At 43.3% G+C, this 21,184-nt stretch overlaps 1 protein-coding gene across 4 annotated transcripts in view; it reads right to left on the reverse strand.

Annotated features, from left to right (window-relative positions):
- Positions 1–4,169: 4,169 nt before the first annotated feature.
- PRKCA (protein kinase C alpha) overlaps positions 4,170–21,184 on the reverse strand; it is a 146,024-nt gene continuing 129,009 nt past the window's right edge. For 3 of the 4 annotated variants that reach the window (XM_027692011.1, XM_027692010.1, XM_027692009.1), the window contains 4 exons: positions 18,708–18,788; positions 17,245–17,352; positions 14,697–14,837; positions 4,170–10,728 (listed from right to left, as the gene is read on the reverse strand). In XM_027692011.1, the coding sequence (XP_027547812.1) occupies positions 10,564–10,728; positions 14,697–14,837; positions 17,245–17,352; positions 18,708–18,788 (495 nt within the window). In that variant the 3' untranslated portion in view covers positions 4,170–10,563. The remainder of the gene's footprint in view (positions 10,729–14,696; positions 14,838–17,244; positions 17,353–18,707; positions 18,789–21,184) is intronic. The other variant, XR_003535638.1, reaches the window with a different exon arrangement.

Here is a 21,184-nt window from a genome sequence, read left to right on the forward strand (position 1 = left end):
AGTGATTTATTACAGCAGCTCTCCCTGGGCTGTCAGTGGTGCAGTGGGGGGTGGTGGGACCGTCTCCTTTCAGCTACAAGTGTTTGATTCCTGCAGGTGAAATCTGCAGGGAATCTTTTCCCTGGTCTTTTCCCTTCCAACAGAAGTTACTTTGAAGGAACTCAGGTTGTTATACAATAAAAGGCCTGGTCCTGTCAGCTCGGGCCATGAACTGGTGGGAAACCTCAGGTTTGCCTCCCCTCCCACTCCCTCAAACTTGCTCCACATGGAATTACTCAGACAGCAAATCCACCTGAGGGCAGCCACCCTTTGAGCCCACGTGTGGCTCTGGTCTGGCATCAGACAAGGGTTGTGGACCAACTCTATCTGTACATCAGGCTGTGAGAAGTATTTTGGGCACAGGAAGGGAAAGTCTGCACCAGGAATTGTTGTGTTTGCCCGAGGAAGGAGAGTGAGCAGGTAAATGCAAGGAGCTGGCGACGGGGGGCTGGAGCTGCTGTGACTTGTGTGGGAGGTGACGGATGCTCCCTGCCAGCTGCCTCAGCACTTGCTATTTTTTGTCATTTCGTGGGCAGCACGGCCGGGGGGAGGCTTGGGGAGATGCTGGAGCACAGCAGGGATGTGCAGCAGCCCCGGCACAACCCCACTGTGCAGCTTCCAAAGGTTGGGAACCACTTGCCAGAGAGACCTCTGAGATTTCAGTTTTTCATGAGAGGGTGTTTGTGGGGTGTTTCACACTGGACGGCAAAACTGGCATCAGCAGCCTGGGTTTGGGATCCACAACTGTGGCAACCACGGCTCCTGTTCAGGTGGGATGCAACCTTGGGATGGACTGCTGTGGCAGGAGTCAGCACAACCTCTGCTCGTTATCCCAGCAGCAACATTATTATCTTAGTTTTCAAACACTGAAACCAGGAAAAAAGGGAAAACTCATGGCACCAAAGAACAGCAGCCGCTCTCCGGGAAGGGCTTTCACATCCCGCTTGCACCATGACTAAATTAAAGGAATTAACTCCGTGGGCTGTTGGAGCTGAAGCTCCATTTGCTGTTTCCCCTGCACATCCCTCTGCCTGGAGCCTCTGCTTGGGAGGAAGCGCAAGGAGAGGTGCAACATTATTTTTATCTCAGCACCCACACGCTGTGAAAAGCCTAAAAAACCCGGTGCGGAGCCTTTCGCAGCCTCCCCGAGCAGCTCTGACTCACAGAACCACCAAGGCACACGTGTGGACGGAAGTTACCCACTTTAGTGAAGAGAAAATACCCTCTGGAATCATATGGGCCTAAACTGAGCTAATAAAAGATGAGGATGTGCCAGTCCAGGTGCAGCCTTTAGTCCTTGTGGTGTTCCGTGGGCGCCACATCCCCAGCGGGGCTGAGAATCTGAGCATTCCCACACTGGAGGGAAGGAGGCCTGAGAGGGCATGAAGTGCCCACATCCCAGCCCTTCAACAGGACAAGCTGGAAGAGATGTTGGCAGCACATTTGCTCTCACTACTGGTGTTTTCTGTCATCTCTAAAAGGAGTAGAGATTCCACCACCACAGGTTCCCCTGGTAGCTTTCCCTGGGACTGGACCTGGTCTATGGGACTGGACCCATCCAGGTTCCCCAGAGTAGCCCCACTGGAGCCTCCCAGGCTGGCTGGAAAGCAGGATGAGGGCTGGCTCTGGCCACAGCAATCTGATTTCAAAGGTCATGTTTGGGAAAGCAGTTTAGATGGCATTAATTATTAAAGCCTCACAAGGCTTCTGTTAAGGGTAATAGTTTTAAATGTGATTTATATAGCCCTGAAATTCATTACCAATCTTTTAATGATGTTAGTGTCAATCAGGCATGAGAATGCTAAATGACTTATCTCAAAATGACCAGGAACTGATTCAAGGATTTTTGGATGCTCTCACCACTGGCCTTTCCCTCCTCCTGCCCTTGCACTCCTTGCTGGTTGCTTTTATAACTCCTTCTGATGGATTTTTTCCTAAAATCACACCTAATCAGTGTCCCAGACACAGTTACACTTGTAGGAGAAGCAAATGAATCCTGTTAAAAGAGTGTTTCTGGAGGTGTCACTGAAAATGTTGAAGCTTTAATGAGGTTTTATATAAATTGTTGCAGAGTGTTTTATATGGATTAGGAAGTCTCCCTGTTACAGGCATTGAGTTTTAGTAAGTGTTCTGAACAGAGGAGCAAGGTAAGGGGTGATGGATCAGGTCCTCAAATAGGAAAAATAGGAAGGATAGCACAGATGTGGAGCAAACACTCACACTCACACACACAGGAAATTCATTCCCAGCATGCGAAGAGATGGGTGATTTTTGCCAGCCTTGATGGGCAAGAATAAGACCTAAAATACTTCTAAGCAAACTTTCCACTGTGGGGTTGTTTCTTTTTCCTCACCCAGGTATCGTGCATTAAATTGGTTTTGGAATTTTTCCTCTCCTTCATCAGTCTGTGCAACATCTCCTGGGGTAGGATGTCAGGCACTGACTCAGGGACCAGTAATGAGCACTAGAAGTGGCAGCTGGTGCCTGACACTGTCACCCTGGCAGCAAATGCGACAAGTCCCCTGAGAAGGAGACAGTACTGACTCATTTCCCATGAGATCTGCCTCATTCCATGCTCCTTCTTTAGGAAAAGCAGGAAAAAAAAAAAGCAAAAAATAAATTTTAGCAGGTAACTCTGTGGGTCCAGCCCTGCCACTGACTGTTCTCCCAGACAGATCCCCCATTTCTTTGGGTGTAGCATCACTTTGGGAAGGTGACAAGTGACAGATGCAGTTGGGGAAAACATCCTTTTGAGGACAACCCATCCACCCTTGGCAACAGCTGCCCTGATTTGGGCCCCTGATTGATTTGCCTTTGCTTTACCATGGCTCCCCAGGGAGCAGGTGGGATTATAATTACCTTGTGGTAATTAATGCAGTCATCATTTTATAGCTACCCGAGCATTTCTCAGAGGAGATGGTTTTATTTGCAGCTCACGCACCAGCTCTGTAAAAGTATTCTGAGATTTCTCAATCAAATACCCAAAGCTCTAAAGTGAAGTTGGGGCTGGGGGAGGCAGCCACAGGTACTTGTTGTGATTTATTGGGTGCTGGATGCTGGGAACATTCCTGGTGGAGATATTCTCACATATGGGATGCGACAGGCACAGAGAGATTCAGCCTCTCCTGCAGCCTTTAACTCTTAATTTTTTCCCAAGCACCACCAGCCTAATCTTGCCTACTTAGAAACAAAAATGCACAGTTGTACACATTGTCCCCTTCCTCCCCACCCAGTCAGTGTTGAGCCTCACACTTGAGCAGCCGAGTCCCCACGCAGCCTCTCACCACCCCGCTGTTCCTGCTGACTCATCCCGGTGGGAGCTGGGTGACTCTCCCTTCCCATGGGACCACCACCGTGGGAGGCTGCAGACCGTGGCCATGGGGTGGCCAGGGGCTCTCCCACCTCTGTGGGTTCATCTCCACTCCACCCACGCTCTGCCAGACTCAGCTTTCCCCAAGGATAAGTCTGGAGGGTGTTTAGAGATTCACTTCTAACGAGCTCTCACCCAAAAGCCACCATCCCAATCCTGCTGGTGGCCCAGGATGAATCCCAACCTGCCAAGGTGACAGGGATGCAGATCTGGCAGTTTGGAGAGCTCAGGACCCCCTTCCTCTTGCCCTGGATGCACAGACTCTCCATGTGTCACCCCAAACAGAAATATCCCAGCCCCTGAGGAGAGACGTGTTCGTGGGGCTCAGAAGCTGAGGAGCACGGACCTGCTGCCTCTGGAAAAACCCCAGGAATTTCAACCATTCCTTTGGGCAAACTCAGCCAGACTTCTGCAAATTAAACTAACCTAATTACTGAATTGGCATGAGATTCAACCCATGTGAGAGCAGGCAGAAGAAGGAGTTGCCTGTCAAGTTGTCACAATATTTGTACGTGGCTTTCAAAGTTTGAGAATAAAATGATGTCAGTCTAAACAAGGAAAGTGGGGGTGGGGTGAACATGGCTGGTGGGACTGGGAGGTCGTGTCCTCTCCCCCAGGAGTGCCCAAATAGGTATTTCAGGACAAAACTGGGTCCCTGAGCATCATTAATCACTGAAACAACCCCTCTTCCCCTCTGCAGCCTCCGTGGAGTCGATTTTGAAAGGGAATTCCATCCAAGGAGACCAAACTCTCACAAAAGTAATGATCAGTATTTTTATTCGTACACACTTGTTTGGAAACTACAATTAATATTTAACAAAAGCATTTCATGCAACAAAGATTGAAGATATTGCGAATTATGAAAAAAAAAAGATGCTGTAATTTGTACATCAGTCTTGCCCACTACACTTCCTATGGTATTTTTTTTTCTTAATCTTTTGAAAAATGAATGGCCTCTCCAAATTTTCTGGTAGCATCTTGCAAATAAATGATATGAAAATAAATAATGTTCTCCTCTGTATAAATACAACATTTGGGTCTTAAAATAATATTAAAAATACGAATGATTCCAAGGTAGGATTACTCCTTGTTTAAAAAAAGGGAACATTAAAGTAACATACAGTCATTTGAAAAGTTTCAGGTGTTCTCTGTATTTTGCAAAACCAAAGACTGTTGGGAAATGCACATTTTAAAAAGAGCCAACGAGCTTCATTTTGTTGAAATTAATTTTTTTACATTCATTTTGATAACATGGGAGAGAATAAACGAAAGGCCTGGTAGGGAACAAGCCATTGATTAAATTTGTTACCACTGCAACAACACTTTTTTCTGCTCCAAGGCCAACAGCAATGGACACAAACATATAATATAATTAATATTTTTGGTGATTTTGGGCTCTTGGCCCCAGCCAAGCTCTGGAAGGACGGAGCCCTTGGCAGTGTTGCCTCATGGGGTTCAAATAGAAGGAAAGTAAATCCAAGTAATTCTTAGGAAAAAGCTTATATAAATATCAGAAACATCATTTTCCTTTCAATTAAAATGTTCCTGTCAGTAATGATTATAAAATTAATGTAACATCAGCTGTGGACTGTCCAATGAGTCCTGAGTGAGAAATGAGCTCTAATGGCATCAGGCTGAGCATTATCAATGCTGTTGCTACTCATCCTGTTTAGAATCATTAATAGACTCTTAATTTATTTATTTAGGTCAACTGACATCAGTGGGAGATAAAAAAAATCGCTTCTGGAGCAGTTTTCTTTTAAATTTGACCTACTGTGTCACAGACAAGGAAAAGAAAAACACAAAGACATAAATACAACACAGAAATACATTAAAATATCAACAGAAAGTATCAACCTGTCGTGGACGGACCAGGAGTCGTATAAACATTACTAGAAAACAGCTGTGCTGACCTTATTTATCCACAGGGAATCTCACCTTCCAATGATCAGTTCTGGTAAGACTTCCATTGACACGGAATTTTTAAATTGCACATAAAAATCTCAGTAACTGGAAAAGGGGCGAGTGCAGCTGACCCACCCAGTCAGCATCACTCCCCCCCACACCCTGACTCCAGGTACAAAAGCTGGACTCCAGATTCTGTAAGAAACGTTATCAGATCGGATTTTATTCCTCTCGAAACGGCTTCAGCAGAGTTACTAAAGTTCTATAAAAAAGTAGAAACAGCATGGTATAGCCAGCAGTACCATGTGAATCCAAGAGGCTGATTTTAATAGTAAAAATGATAATAATACTTACACACAACTCTTTTCAGGTTAAAAGTGTACTAGAAACATTGGCTAAGAAGTCCTCACACCTCCCTGTGAGGTAAGTAAGTATTATTACCCCCATTTTACAGCTGAGGTAACTGAGGCAGAGAGATCCATAAGTGGCCTCTCCCTCTCAAGGTTTTCCTGGGAACAGGAGGGCTGTAGTGCATGATGATTATTCATGATAAGGCTGTTTAATTACCAATTGTTACTGGCACAGTGAGGAAATCATGCATGTTTATGGAGTCGAGTTTTATTTAATCTTCAACTAAACTATTTCAGATCCCATCTATGAGTGCAGAGCTGAGGGAAAAAAGTGCTTTTTAGCTTGTCTACTTATGGACTACTGGGCAGCTCAGTGCCTCCCTACAAGCAGCACAGAGGGGACACAGAGCCTGGAGCCCACACTCACATCTGCAAAGAGACAAAACCCTATGTACAATAACTTATCCTAACGACTACAAGAACTGAAAATCACATTAAATACTTCCAGAAGTTCCCTGGCAGGTCCAAAAGCCCACTGTAAACTCAATACTGTAAATACGCTTTCTACGCATCTCAAAGCATTATTATTGGATTGTTATTATTAATATTATTTCCAATGATGTGTTTTGCTCAATAAGGAGGCTCTTCCCCCTCTGCTCACCGCAAGTGTCTCCTGTGGCATTTTACTGGGATTGCATCTGGATGCACCGGCTGAGGAAAGACTTTGCAAGTGGTACCACTCAATCCTTGGATATGTCACCTTTCCAGCTGGAAGACAAGTTCCTCTCTCACTTGACTTATTAATTTAATAGAAGCCCAGCACTATTCAATTGAATTCACCCCCAAAGACAGGATGGATTTCAAAGGCCAACAGTGTTCAGATATGATGAGTGTCTGTTAAACTAACAGCTGATCTCCAGAAGAACTTTCTTCAGTTTGTAAAGGGAAATTCAATTGTACTTGTGGAAAGAATGAAGGATCAGAAAGCTAAATTGCATTTCTGCTCTAAACTGCATTAAGAAGGAGTATTTTATTATGGGAGTGTGCTCTCTCCTTCTCAAGGATGTGCCATCCTTGCTGAGAACACCAAGACTGGCCAGTGGGTGAAGTGGTTATCCTGGAAACCCACCACCCTGCTCAAGTGGCTCAAAGGTGTACAAAAACACCCAGATGCCTGAATAATGAAGAAATTTGCCTAAGAGCCAGTTAAGTCCCATTTGATCCCTGAAAACCCCTCGGAAGTTTTACATGGCAGACCTGTGCCTCCCTCAGCAGGAACGGGGCTGCCCTAGAACCCCTTGGGACTCAAGCTGTGGGATGGAAACACAGCTCCCAAAACTTCTACCCGAGCTTCAGTGCAGTATAATTCTCAATTTTCCTTTTAGGAATCTTTGTGGCAACGTGGGTGTTGGGATTACAGTTGCTATCGAACACAAGTGAAAGAAAAGCAGCTCTAATGCCTCTCCCTCTGTTGATACATGTTCTCTAGAAACCCAAATCTTGTGAAAAATATTATATAAATAACATCTGTCTTTAAAAAGATTCGAAAAGGCTTGCAGGATACTTAAGGTTTTCCTTGCCATTATAAATGTCTGGGTTCTGAGCAGCCACTGGGAGTTCTCGGGACAGGGCCGGTCCGAGCGCTCGCGCTCCCGTGTGAGGGCACTGGGCAGAGCAATGAGGGGTAACAAACACTCAGCCCCTGCTTTATCCAACCCTGCCTTGCTCCTGCAGGATCCAGGAGTTCACAGGACCTTTTCCTAAGTGTTACAGACACCTACAGAAGACGGTGAGAGTTGTTGAATACCCAGGGGCTTGAGGTAATGACGTTGAAGAGGAATTTCTGCTTCTCTATCAGAAAAACTGGGGAACAAATCCAAGTGCTGAAGAGACTGGTTATGGGAAGCAGCCAGAAAATGAGAAGCTCTGTCCCAGTGTTGGACCAGCTCCGTGTCCTGGTGTGAACAGCACTGACTGTCACAGCTGTACTGGGAACAACTGCCTGCAGTGGGACTTCCCTGGACAACTGATGAGGAAAACAGACCTGTGGGAACATGTGCCCATGAGATCTCCTGCCTGCTTTCTGACTTGGTTCAGCTCTGCCCCTGTTCTGCTTTTCTTATGCCCCAAAGCTGTGTGCTGGCACTTTTCCCAGTATTTTCCTTTTTCAAAAGTGTCTTTTCCACATTCTTAAAGCACGCACAATGCCGCCTCACGGCAGACTGACTTAGCTGAGAGCCCCTTCTTCATTCAAATCTGAGACTCAGTAATCTGCTATCTTAATTCAACCTATTATCTTCTACAGCATGATACTCTGATTTTCCTAAACTACATCAGGCTCATAATATTCAGAAAAAAAATTAAAACTCATGAATGCTGCACTAGGCCACATGCTTTGTGGTGAATACCATCATTTCTGAACTATATAATACACAAAGAAGAAAATTAACTCCCAGTCTTGGCTGATAACATGTTTGACACACAATGGCTTAAAAATTTTGCTCCTGAAATGCATGAAAAAATTTGGAGTCCTGTTTATTTAGGCAACAATCTGAGTTCCTGACACTTGGCCAACACCCCTCACGAGCCGTGTGTTTTCCCACACCTTGGGATGTCACCAAAGCCTGATCGCTCCAAGATTCTCTTGGTTAGAGCTGGGGCTGCAAAAGGACTACGACTGGGCAGCAGCTGGACTTCTGGAGGGCTGGAAATCGCCCATCCCAGCACCAGAAACAGCTTCTGGAGGCCCCAGGGGGTGCCCAGACAACCCACAGGTGCCGTTCACATCCAATCGCATTTCCCTCCACAACTGTCCCCCTCTCCACAGGTCACCCCTGCAGGGCCAACCCACCCCCTCGGCTGCCACTTGGCAGGACTGGATCTTTCTGACAGAATCTTTGGCACAGGTTCCATGTTTTATTGTCACAAAAGATGATTAGAAAGTAGATTCCCCCCTCCCGCCCTCCCCCGTTACATATTCTAGTATAAATTTAAGTCTTTTCTGGCAAATATCTTACTTTTTGAATATGTTTACATGCTGGAAAAATCGTAACCAGTCTGCATGCAGCAACAGAGACATCATGCTTCTGGCATCATCATGCACATCTGACAGACAAAAAGTGCCTATGGCTGCTAAGGGGAACAAGGCAGAAGGGAAAAAAAAATAGGGGGAATGCACCAAATCCTATTTTACATGCTGTAACAAAACCAAAATATGCACAAAACGTATTTACTGATATTTGAATTAATATCTTCTGGTAAGTTGTAAGAGGAAATATCAAAATTTTTTCTCTAAGTGATAGGAGAGGAGAAGATTGCATTAATTACAGTGTTCATCATTGCAAATAAAGTCTATTTCCTTCTCTGCAAGTAATAAGCAGATGTGAAATGAAAGCCTAATTGAACCTCGTATAAAACCTGCAGGTAGCAATTATTGTTTAAAAGTATATCTACTTTTAAAAAAAGAGATTATACCCTAAGCCAGTAACAATATCCAAAACCTAAAGTAAAAATCAAAACAATAGCAAGAAAACATTTAGCTAAATCTAAATGTGTCATTCAGAACAAGAACTTTCACAAATAAAGCACGAGTTGTTTTATAAAAGTTTTATAATACTCTTTATGCTTGATATGATTATGTCAATAATATAGGTCTGCTTATTATTAACTCTTATTATTAAGAGTTATTACTAAACATGCAAAATTCATTGCATGAAGCATATGTAAAATGTATTAAATTCCATTCTATCAATAAAACAAGTTTTAGGTGCTGCTTCTTTCAGGTTTGATTATTCTACAGCCCAAAGTTTTCTGAATTAAAACTGATTATTTTAAGACTAACTCTCACTTGATTTTCATGAGTTATTCTGAAGAAATCAGGAAGTCATTCGGGGCTGCATTTTTTTGTTAATTTAGTACACATAATCCTTTCAATTTACTGCCCTACACTGCAGACTATAAATAAACACATGTAAATAAGATTTAGGAGGAATTACAGTTTTGTTTTACATTCCAGGTTAATGAACTTCATAGTAAAATATTGGTATTAGAACCAGTTAACAGTAAACTCGAGGAGCGGTGTAAATTAAACCAACTGAACAAACAATGGCACCCTGGATCACAGAATAATCTCATGGAGATTAAATTCACAAAAGTATTATTAAAATTATTACTATTATCATTATCATTATTATTATTATTAAAGACAAAATTTCACCCTTGAGTTTATCACATGCTACTTAGCACAAGTCCCTAGAGATGTGGCCACCACTGAAGCGCTTTTGTTTGTGATCTTACGGGATCGGTTCACGAAGCCTCAGGGTCTGATTTGATTTTATTCTTCCCTCCCACCCACCCATTCCCAACTTTCTTTTTCTGCCATATTTTCCAAACAACTCCTTTCAGCACTGTTTTTGCAATGCCTCTCCTCCCCGGTGCTGTCGCTCGGTCCCTCGTGCTGCTCACGTCCCCGATGTCCCCGGGAACTACAGGAGGAACAGTCCCACCTCCAGCATCTGCACCCAAGGACTAAACATTCCAGGTGGTTTTTTTTATTCAGACCGCGTGTTAGATTTTTTTTCCTAACACGACAGAGTGGAAAAAGGGAGCAAAAGGACAGGGGGAAGTTACAAAATATACAACGTACCAAAAAATGGGTAAGTTTAGACAAGTCAGTGGTGACTTCTAGAAGAGTAAGAGGGCACCGTACACTAATTTATGTCCCATTAAGACAACAACGCCGTTGCAAAGCCCAAATCCTGACTAAGTGGCCCTTCCCTCACCCTACACTCTCGAACCCTACAATTTCCAGGCCCGAAATGGAATCAACAAGGCAAAAGCCTAAAAATTGTAGGGTTGCGGGCTGCTCCCCACGGCGGGATTTGTTCCTGCTCTGCCGTTTCATGCTACATTTTCTACCAGGGGGTGCACGAACTGGGGGTTGACGTAAGAGAACCCTTCGAAATCCGTTTGGTCTATGTTGGCAATGACCAGCTGATCCGGGGGCGTCAACACCGGCTGTCCTCGCGTGAAGAACTTATCGAAGTTTTCGGCACCTTTGCCACACTGCAAGGAAAGAGAAAAACAGGGAAAAGGCTCAAAAAACCCCCCCCAGCAATACATTGGTATTCTCAGCGTTTTGTCGGGACACGTGTGAGGCTTTCCCTCCTCTCTTAAGAGGAAATTTTCCTTTCGGATATTTCAGCAAAAAATTCCACACAAACGGAGAAGTTTTAAGGGGTGAATTCTGATGAAAAGCAGCCAGAAAGGTTTCCAGCCACCAGCATGAGGTGATGAGATAAAGAGGTTTAAATATTCAGAGTTACTGGGATACAGAAAGAAAAAGAAAATATTTTTATGGGCAGAAAGAGATACTTTCTCTGTCAAGTCATTTAATTCTTCTTAAGACCTTTATGATACATAATTAAATTTTTGTGTTGGTCTCTGTTTCCTTTACGATCTGCAAAAAGCTTAATGTAATTTATTTATATGCTTTGACTCTTCATTGTACAGCCTATAAACTCTTGTTAATCCATAAATGACAGCACAGCCTCAGTCCTGGGGATGGTGGGAGGGAGCTGGGCAGGGAGCACATCCTGGGACGGGTCCTCATTACAAAATGTGCTATCACAGGTTTTCTCCTTTTTTTTTTTGTCTTAAGAGACAGTTGTCTCGCAAAGCCCAGCCAAAAAGGGGGGTTATATATAGCTCCAGGCTGAGCACAACTCCTTCAGAACAGAAACCAAAAGAAATTAGGTTTGCAGAGAGGACAGTTTGGAGGAATGCAGAAAACACTTGATAGGCTGGGAGGTATGAGTAGAGGCGTGTTAAAAAGGATGAAGGTGGTACCAGAACAAAATTTAGCTTGTGTGCAAGAAAAAGATGCATATTTGAGGAAAGTTAGGCATTGAATAATGTGGAGATGTCTGAAGGAAACTGCTAAATCTGCTCATCTCAAAACTACTGTAACAGATCTTCGAACAAAGTGTGGTTGTATGATGAAGGCACTGAATGTTTCTTCCTGTTGTCACTGACCTTTCCCTCCCTATCCATTCTTACAATATCCCTACAATTATGTGGATTTAGAGGGTAACACTACATTATTATGTTCAGACTCAGAGGATAAATTAGAAAGGGCAGAATAGGGCTTGTACAATAGACCAACATTAAACATTGATTTTTTTTTTTCTGAATGAATGCAACATGGATTAATCTGTGCATTTAAGGGAGAAGCCAACTGGAAAGGGGCCTGGATTCAGGGGTGAGATGTTTGGCTGTCTTGGAAGCTGCCCAGTCACAGTTTCCAACCTTCTTGCAGAGCACCTGGCAGGTGCTGGACCAGGACCTGCCACCTGAGCTGAGCTCAGAACTTCTGCCTCGGGCTCAAGGTGGTTTGTATTTCAGACAACAAACACGTGCCCAGGTCCTGGAAATCAGTGCTCACAGAGGACACTGGCTCAGCCTTGCAAGAACACAAGCACAGGAACACTGCCCCAGGTTCAAGGCTTTTTCCACATAGGGGTGGGTACCCTGGTGCCCACTGAAGCCAGTGCATTTTGGGACAGAATCTCTGGAGAACAAGAATGGAAACAGCTGAACTTCGACAAGGGGAAAACTCTGAATCACTGGCATGAAAGTTGATGTATCCCCAAATAAAGTTAAATTTATTCAGAGGCACAAGAGTCAGCTCAGAGCAGCCACAAAAGGGCTATTTATACAGGGAGAGCTTTTGCTAAAAAGATGATCTACAGATAAGCATCATCCTGCCACAAAATGATGCTCTTTTTTCTTTTTTTTTTTTTAAATTTTTTTCCTCTTCTTTTTTCAGCAAGTGGAAAGTATTCAAACAACTTTGAATTGAAACCAAACTTCCTGACTCTATTAGGCCTCTCACTATTGCTTGTATTAGTAGAGGCTAAGAAATAAATCATGTGAAATATGGGTATATTTGGGTGGCAAATATAGTAATTCATCAATAAATTTGCACCTTCAATTACATTTTTGTCCTCACAAAGTAAAGAGCAGCATTGCTATTGTGAACATTAATGCAGCACTAAAGCAGAACTGCAGAAATTCTAAAACTCCTAACCTTAAAAATACAAGTAAAATTGCTCCTTCTTGCCAAATAATCAGCCTGTGCCTACAGCCTGTGAAATGTCAGTCTGGAAGGGAACACATTATTTAAACCAACCAACTGCTGACCCAAAATCTGCAACTCCGTGTTCAAGTAAGAGCCGTGCCTGGGTGAGGAGGCAGCAGGATTATTCCTGGAGAAGATGCACCTACAAAGGTTTTCTGAACAAACCCACGCCAAACAAAGCCTATAAATACATCCATATCTTCAAACAGATTAAGGGTTGTGTGTTTCTTGCTTTCTAAAATCAATATCCATCCCTGGAGGCATTGAAATGTGTAGGGACATGGTTTAGTGGTGGGCTTGGCAGTGCCAACTCCAGCAGTGGGAACTGTTGGATTTGATGATCTTAAAGGTCTTTTCCAACCTAAACGATTCTATAATTCCATGACACTGATATAAATAGAATCTGCAATAAATGAGTTATACATAGGGTATGTAAATACCAGACTTGGATTTTAAATTATTTTTATCTGGGAGAGTTAAGGCTCCATGTGAATCTGCCTTGGTGTATTTTAAAAGGAGCCTGTACAAACAAACCAGGTCAGGATAACCACAGAGATGGAGCACAGCTGCTCCAAAGAGGAGCCAGGATCTGCCACAAAGTGTGCTGTGATGGAACCAGACCATCCTTTAAGCTTTTAGTACCTTCATGCTGGTGATACTTTTAACTTCGAGGAGAGTCTAAGCACTCAGCTCCTGAGCTAATAAAAACTTGGAGCTGTGAAGGTAGATTTGCTTTATGATCAGCTTTAAGTCTGACTTGAGAAGCATGTAATCAAAATCCTCCATAAAATACATCTAAAGAGCAGCTTCCCTTTTGCACAGCCAGCTCTGGGGACCAGCTGGGCAGGACTGGCAGCACCACACATGTTCTTTTGTTCTTTACTTATTTACACCCTTCCCTGCGTGCAAAATCCACACCATATAAAAAGGGTATTTTCCCTAGCACAAAACACCCTTCTCAGCTGCAACTCTCCTCCTGGTGATATGAAAAAGTCATTTGTATGAAGGAAGTGAAGAATAATTCTGCCACTGGGTATTGGCATCCCTCTGTTCATTAATTTGTGGTACCTCACTAGTGTGCCTGTATTAGCAAATAAATCAGTGTACAGACCAATCACCCTACACCTGAAATGCCAGAGCCAGCCAGGCCTCTCAGCTGAAATAAAAAAGGGATGGAGAAGAAAGATTCAATGTTAGGACATAACAATTTACAGCTGTTCCTTAAAGCTTGTGTTCTTGTGTGCTCTTTGCCTGTCAATAAACCAATACATGCTGAAAGAAATTCTGTCTCAACAAGCCCAGCTCTCCCAATTCTATTGTGCAAACAGCTCTCAGGGTAAGGACATCATTCCACTTGCTTGGATTTCTAAAATATTCCTATGGATACACGTGTGCAAACCAGTAACAAACATGAAAAGTAAATCAGGGATTACTTTGCAAACCGAGCGGACGCTGCAGGATGGGGATACAACCCCCTGTGCTGTGCAGCCTGTGGAGGAAATTCACCCCTGTGATTCAGATCCCTTTAATCACTGACTTCACATGTTGTTCAGAGGAGACAGTCATGAACCATGTTTATCAACAGCCTCACCACATCAGCCACTGATGTGAATATGCCAATTTTCCCTGTTTTCAGCGCCTCATGCAGTGCGTGGCCGTCCAGGCAGGACTCAGACCACTGAGAGACTTTTTTGCAAAGGAACAAAGCACACTGGGTTACACCACAAGGTGCCAAATCACAAGCAGACTTACAGACTGGCCTGCCATAATCAAATTGCCTTATTTTAGCAGTGTCCCAGATCTGCAGCACCAGCCAGGCAGCATTAATGTCACCCCACAGGGAAGGCTGAGTGCAGGCACACTGAGCGAGGGAAGGACTTGGCATCTCACTCACCACTTTAGGTTTGAAAGGTGGCTGAATCTCTCTGTTTTCCAATTTTTCCCAGTCAATCCTCCTGAAGAAAGCATGTTCCCTGATGTCTCTTTCACCTTCAAGGCCACAGCCAAGGCGTTTTGCAGGATGTTTAGTCATTAGCTGTCGGGAAGAAAACAGCAAATGATTCAATTTAACGCTGGAACGAAAGTGAGACAGACTTTCCCCTGGTTGTGATGCTCTTGCTCCTCTCCCGAAGATACACATTGCTAATGAAATTGTTTTGAAAAGGTAAAATTCAGTTTTTGAAGATGAATTTTCCTGTTTGTTCCCTGGAGACAGCACATCAGCAACAAAATTAGGGGCTGCATTGGAGAACTTTTCCCCACTTGGCACTGGTTGCCACCACAGGTGCAGGTGATGCCCAGGACATGCTGCCATCCTTGCTCACAGCTCCTGAATTTCACCTTTGGTCTTTCAGTCTCATAAATCTCCAGAACGGCTTCTGCCTTATCTCAGTAATCAATTAAACATAATAAATTCCAACACACTAAAGCTGTATGAAGAACAACCTCCCCACTACCATTTCATTTCTCTGGGCTTGTTCAAGACATCTCATTACAGGGCCTCCAATTCCTTGGCACCCAGCTGCCAATATCAAATCTGTGTTTCCTCCCTTGCATTCTTAATGACATCCTGGTCAATACTATATCCAGTTGCAGAGATTAAGCAGACTTGGGGAAAAGAAACAACCCAAAACCCACCAGCATGGCGTGCTCAGAAAATGTAATGTGCTCCCTAATTAACAAGTTCCTCAGCATCTCTTCAGTTGGTGTGTACATTAGGAATTGTACAATGTAGCCTTCAACTCTCAGTTTCAGTGTTGTGGGGACGTTTTAAAGCTGTGCTACAAATTATATATGATTAATGTGCTGCTGGGAGTGAGACCTCCACACATCTTTTTAAAAGCTCAGCTGTACTGCTTTAGTCTCCTTCCAAATGTTGAGTTGATCTGAGTCCAATTTTAAACCTAAAATAAAAGTGACTCCAAGCAGATTTGGGAAGGGGCTGTGCACTGGGCTGGAATCACAGCCTTCTTCAAGCCTAACAGCAACTTTCCCATTTTTGCTACCTTTTCCAAGCCCCTCGCTTTAACAGTAGGTGATAAAAGAAAATGTGAATATTGATTCTAGTAGTTTTAATTAGTTCCAAAGTTCCTGCATTTACCAAGCCCAACAAGCTCTAAATCAGTGGAATGGATGTCAAGCAGACAAATCAATCCCAAGAGCACAGTGGGCATGTTTGTCTTGCCCACTGGTGCCCAGTCCTGGGATTGCTGGGCTCCCACTGACTGCAAGGCTCAGAAGCTTTCTCATATTGACTTCTTAGCTCAGGAATAATGCTCACTGAAACCTGGGATTAATTTGTCAGTTCAATACAGACAATGAACACATCAGCGTCGCAGAGACTTAACCTTAAACCTCGTGGCAACAGGGCAGTTTTAGCTTTCTGCCCTCCCTGGGTGTGAGCACCCAGAACAGCAGTGAGCAGGGGAGCTGAAAATGGGGTCATCACATCAAATTCAGGCTTTGCTGTTTGAAAATGTGATTGTCACGACAAGGCAATAACCTGCATGTACTTCACAAAAATATATCGTGTTTATTTTCTGCTACCCAGCATGTCTACACTGGGATAAGCTCCAAAATTAGTGTGGTCTTTCCTTTTACCTTGTTGCTCTAAACATCTTTTCTTTTCTGTGATGATTTTCCTTAAGGGATTGATATCCAGCTCATGTGTAATACCTCCTAAATGGTTGCAAAGGATATACCAATTTAACTGATTAACTGATACTAAAGGCAGTGGTATTTTATCAGTGCAAATCAGACCTCAAATAACGATTACAAACAGTGGGTTGGAAAAGCTGCAGAGTGATGGTTCTCTGGAGAATCACGTGGAGTCAAAGGAAAGTCAAACAAACTGTTTTTTCCTGAGCTAATCCCCTGAAGTCAAATATCTTATTTTCCTCAAAATTTACAATCTAAGGCCAATTTTAGGCCGCACAAGCCACCACTGGGTCAGGATTTCCCCGCGGTTTCCTTGCATTTATGCTAAAGATTTTCACATAAGCTCATCTTTACCTACATTTAAAAATGAGTGTTAGCAACTCTTTTGCTCTGCTCCTGGCATTAGGCATCCTGGGCTGAGAACTCTCTGGAGGATCTGGTATCCAGCCAAGCTGAGGAATCTTCTCACCCTGCAAAACTGGGGCTGTGCTGCTGTGGGTCGAGAGGCAGAGTGGGTGGAGATGCTTCACACCATCATCCTGTTTATAAATTCTCCTTTGGGTTTGGCAGCTACTGATCCTGACATTTGTTCTTGCCATAAAACAAGCAGGAACAGTGGGAAGAGCTGAACCCTTATCAGTGACACCAAGTGACAATATAGCTGAGCACTGCCTGACAGAAGTTGCCCTCAAAAATACTACAGTGCCATGTCAAAGCCAGACAAATCCAGTTATTCACAAGGATTACCAAAAAGGAACTTAATGGTAAGGAAGCATTTATCTCACCCCCTTGCAGATGGAGACAGCTTCTTTGGACAGTGATTTGGGATAGGACACGTTATGCTCCATTATGGACTGGAAAAGTTCATCTTCGTCTTCCCCATCAAATGGAGGCTGTTGAAAACAAATCACAGGTGAGTTCCTTACTGGGATTTGCTATTTTTTAAAAGAAATTCTCCACTTTTTATGAAATGGCATGACAATACTATGCCTAAAGAGATCAGTACACAGCAGTGGTCCTTGTCCAGGAGCACACACCAAACTCCCAGCCATCTGCACCCTGGGTATCTTCTGACCCAGAAGTTTAGTGTTCATCAGTCTCAGGTTGAAATCCAGGAAAAACATTCATTTCTGCACCCACAGGTTAATGAAATGTGTGCAGGACTATCTTCGTGGCCAGCTTTAATCAGTTTTTAAAGCTAATGTGCACCAGGCAGGCAAAATACCTTAAGGGGTGAAGTTTGGAGACTGAACTTTCAATTACCCTGTGCTAAGGTACATCCATTCCTCACTTACTTCCAAACTCGAGTTTGTTTTATGTCATGGCTGTAGACTCTGCTTCTGCTTCTGAGACTATCACAAGAAAGGACTGCATTGTATTTTAAAACAGAGGTGATGGGTGACTCCCCAGGATATGGGCACCGTGCAAGACCCAGCCAATGGTAAATCTCATTTTCTCCAAAGCATTCAGATTCCCTGTATTTGCAGTGCAGCCTTTAAAGTATTAACATCTGCAACTGCCACACATTAAAACATTTAAAATGTCACTGGAATTTAGTAGAGAAACTATTAAAGGCATCTGTTAAAAATGTCTGTTTTAAGGACAGGAAACGCCTGCTTTCAGCTTAACACTCACTGAAAGCCAATTGCAGAAATCTTTTCCAACTCAAGACTAATAGAATTCCTTGAAGTTGGTACTTATCTGCCATTTACTGCAGCACAGTGTTGCTTTCCTACCCCAGTGCCTCAGAGAGCAGCCTCTCATTAACTGTGGAGAAGGAGGGGTCTGTAAACGAGCACATTTCCAAGAGGCCAAACCCACACTTTACCCCCAGGACATACAACACAAAAACTGTATTCTTGGGATTTAACTGCAATGCAGAGCATATACACACACTCTTATTATGCTTCCCCATGGTTTCAAACTACTAAATGATATTTCTTCCACTTGACATGCGTTTTCCTGCTCAAGTGTCTCCCTTTCAATCCTGAAGATGGCTATTTATAACATTATTGCAGTACAAAGGAGCCAGATTCAAAGGCAGAGCTTGATTATGTGGGTACAATATAAAGAGCTTAAAGCCTAAATACATTCTCAGTTGAGTCAGTCAAAAGTACAAGGAGATAATAGCAGTATGAAAGGCTTCAGTCTTATCCTCTAATGGTCTAACCCTTTAGGGAGCCTTGGAACAGAGCAGCCTTGGAGATGCAGGAGGAGGTCACAGTGAGCATGGGAGGGTAAATCTTACCTGTCCAGCCAACATCTCATAGAGCAGCACACCATAAGCCCACCAATCCACGGACTTCCCATAGGGCTGGTAAGCAATAATCTGTATAATCACAAAAAAAACAAAAGGAAAAACCCCTGTGTTAACTAACCCCCAGTCCTGTAGCATATTAGATAAATAGTGACATGCAGAGAAGAACATATTTCCTTGAAAAAGGCCAGCAAGCCAGTCCTCTAATCCTCACTCCAGCCAATCACTGGTTTCAGTGGGAGTTGGACTGTTTTGCAAATATTAGTCTAAACCCACCCTCACCTTTGATACCCTGATATCTTGGCAAATGTGGCTCTCAGGAGTCCTTGGGATGTGCATTTGAGGGCAAAAGAGGAAGTACAGCAGCACGATGTACTAGACAAGGCAAAAATGTTATCCATCCATGTGTGTCATAGCTGGAAATCATGAGAATCACTTAATTTATGGACTATCAATAATTAAGCCCTTCTTTTCAATATTTCTATTTTTGTTCTGCTGTAAAAGGAATCACAATTTAGGAAAAGAGCAAACCCCTAAAGAGCTCAGTGACGTTTTCCCAAGCCTCATGATTGTGATTCTCAGGACGAAGCCAGGTACCAGCTACCCCAAAAAGAAAGGGGTTCCTGCTGTTCAGACTAATGGAAATGTCAAGTATTGTTCACATTTGACTCATGGAGAAGCACAAACTGAGCTCTGACACAAGGAAAGACTGTGGGTGCCAACAGCACCCAGGGCCCCTCCTGCATCATCATCTTTAATTGAGGCTTCTTCAGATGTCAGCGTTAATTTATTTAAGAGCTGTGTTTGGGAGTGGGATAGAGGAGTTTGGGGGTGCAGATGTTCTCTCAAATCTCCTTCTAAGTAACTGTGAAGGGATATTGTGAATTGTGAGGGGATGCAGGATGTCCCAGCCACTGTCCATCCCCACCAGGGAAGGCAGCAGTGGAGCCTTCGACCCTCCACCACCAGAATAAGCAGGGAACTGAAGCAGTCACTGCTCCAGAGGGGCCTGCATTTATTTTCCTGTTTGCATGTGTTTTTTATTCTTTATTGCTAAGCCTCGTACACATCACATATCCTAAATTTTTTACTTGTCTGAAAGAGAATTTGAACTGGCAAGTTTTGTAGTTTCTCAGGAAAATAGTGAGTCACCGGTGCAATAAAGCAGCACTGCCTGGCTACTAAATAAAATTATAGTCTCTGTGTGAATATATGTTCTTCCCTGAGATACGGCAGCACATGAATTAAAAATTACTGCAATGTTTCTAACCAAAAGATTTCAAAATCAATCGTACTTTGGAATGTATTAGACAATCACAGATAATAACAAGATTCTCATCTGGAAGGTCCTACATAAAGGCAAATCTATATTACTTGTCTCTTAGTGGTAATATGGACTTAAAAATATATATTTGGGACATTCATTTCATAATGTATTAGTTGACACACTTGGTTACTCTCCATTTCATTTCCATCACCAGTAAGTCCCAGAGGCCCACTGGAATCAATGTTGCCTCCTGAAAGACCAAATACTTTCAAATTTTTATCCAGGAAAAACACTGGCCTTTTACACACAGGAAATGATACACCATTTCATCTTCAATCCTTCTCTGACAATCTCTCCTTGCCTTATGGAAAAGAACATTTTATCCAAAAAAAAAAAAAGAGGTATTTCTCAGGTCATTAATTCATAAGGGCAGAACATTTTGTACAACAAGCATGCTCCATGTAAGTGGTTTTGGGAGGAACAGTTTATTTCAATTAGCAAATGAGAAAAAAAATGAATCCACAGCAGTGAGAAAGAAAATGCTGCTACACTGCCAAGGTTCTGTACCTGGCAGCCAGGTCTGTCCAGGAGCCCACAGTCTACTTCTCCTCCTATTGTGGAGGAGTTTGATGGGTTTATTGAGGGGAGGAAATGGTTTAAATACAGCAAAGCAATGCCATACAATGAAAGATGAAGCAAAGCACTGACTCAGTGACGCTGGTTGTTTATGCAGCAAGAGGTGAGTCAAGGCTGGGCTCTTCCCTAAATAGCATTTCCATCAGCAAACCAACCTGCCCCAATGAGATCTGCCTTTGGGAGAGAAAAGCTGGCAGAATCATCAAGAGAGGCAGAATTAACATGAGAAAAGCTCCTCCATTAAACCTAAGGTAGGGTCAGAATCACTGCAATTTTTGTGCTGTTTGATGCCACATGCCAGCATCTGACAACCAGAGCAGTGCCCTCCCAGCTGGCAATGCCACCCTCACCTGAACCAGTGATGGAAGAGGGGCAATTGAGACATAAATACAGACATCAACACTGAAAGGTGCTACTGCAACTACAACAAGAACACTCCTTTCACTGAACCTACCACCAGGTAGGAAAAGGTGGCCCTGTCAAATCTGCTGCTGGACACTGGAAGATTTTTTCCTTTAATCCTAATTAAATACACCCAATTTGAATGACCAGCTCAATCCTTGTA

The sequence above is a fragment of the Neopelma chrysocephalum genome, unplaced genomic scaffold (assembly GCF_003984885.1).
Source record: "Neopelma chrysocephalum unplaced genomic scaffold, ASM398488v2 Primary Assembly neopelma1_84, whole genome shotgun sequence".
NCBI classification, from domain to species: Eukaryota; Metazoa; Chordata; class Aves; order Passeriformes; family Pipridae; genus Neopelma; species Neopelma chrysocephalum.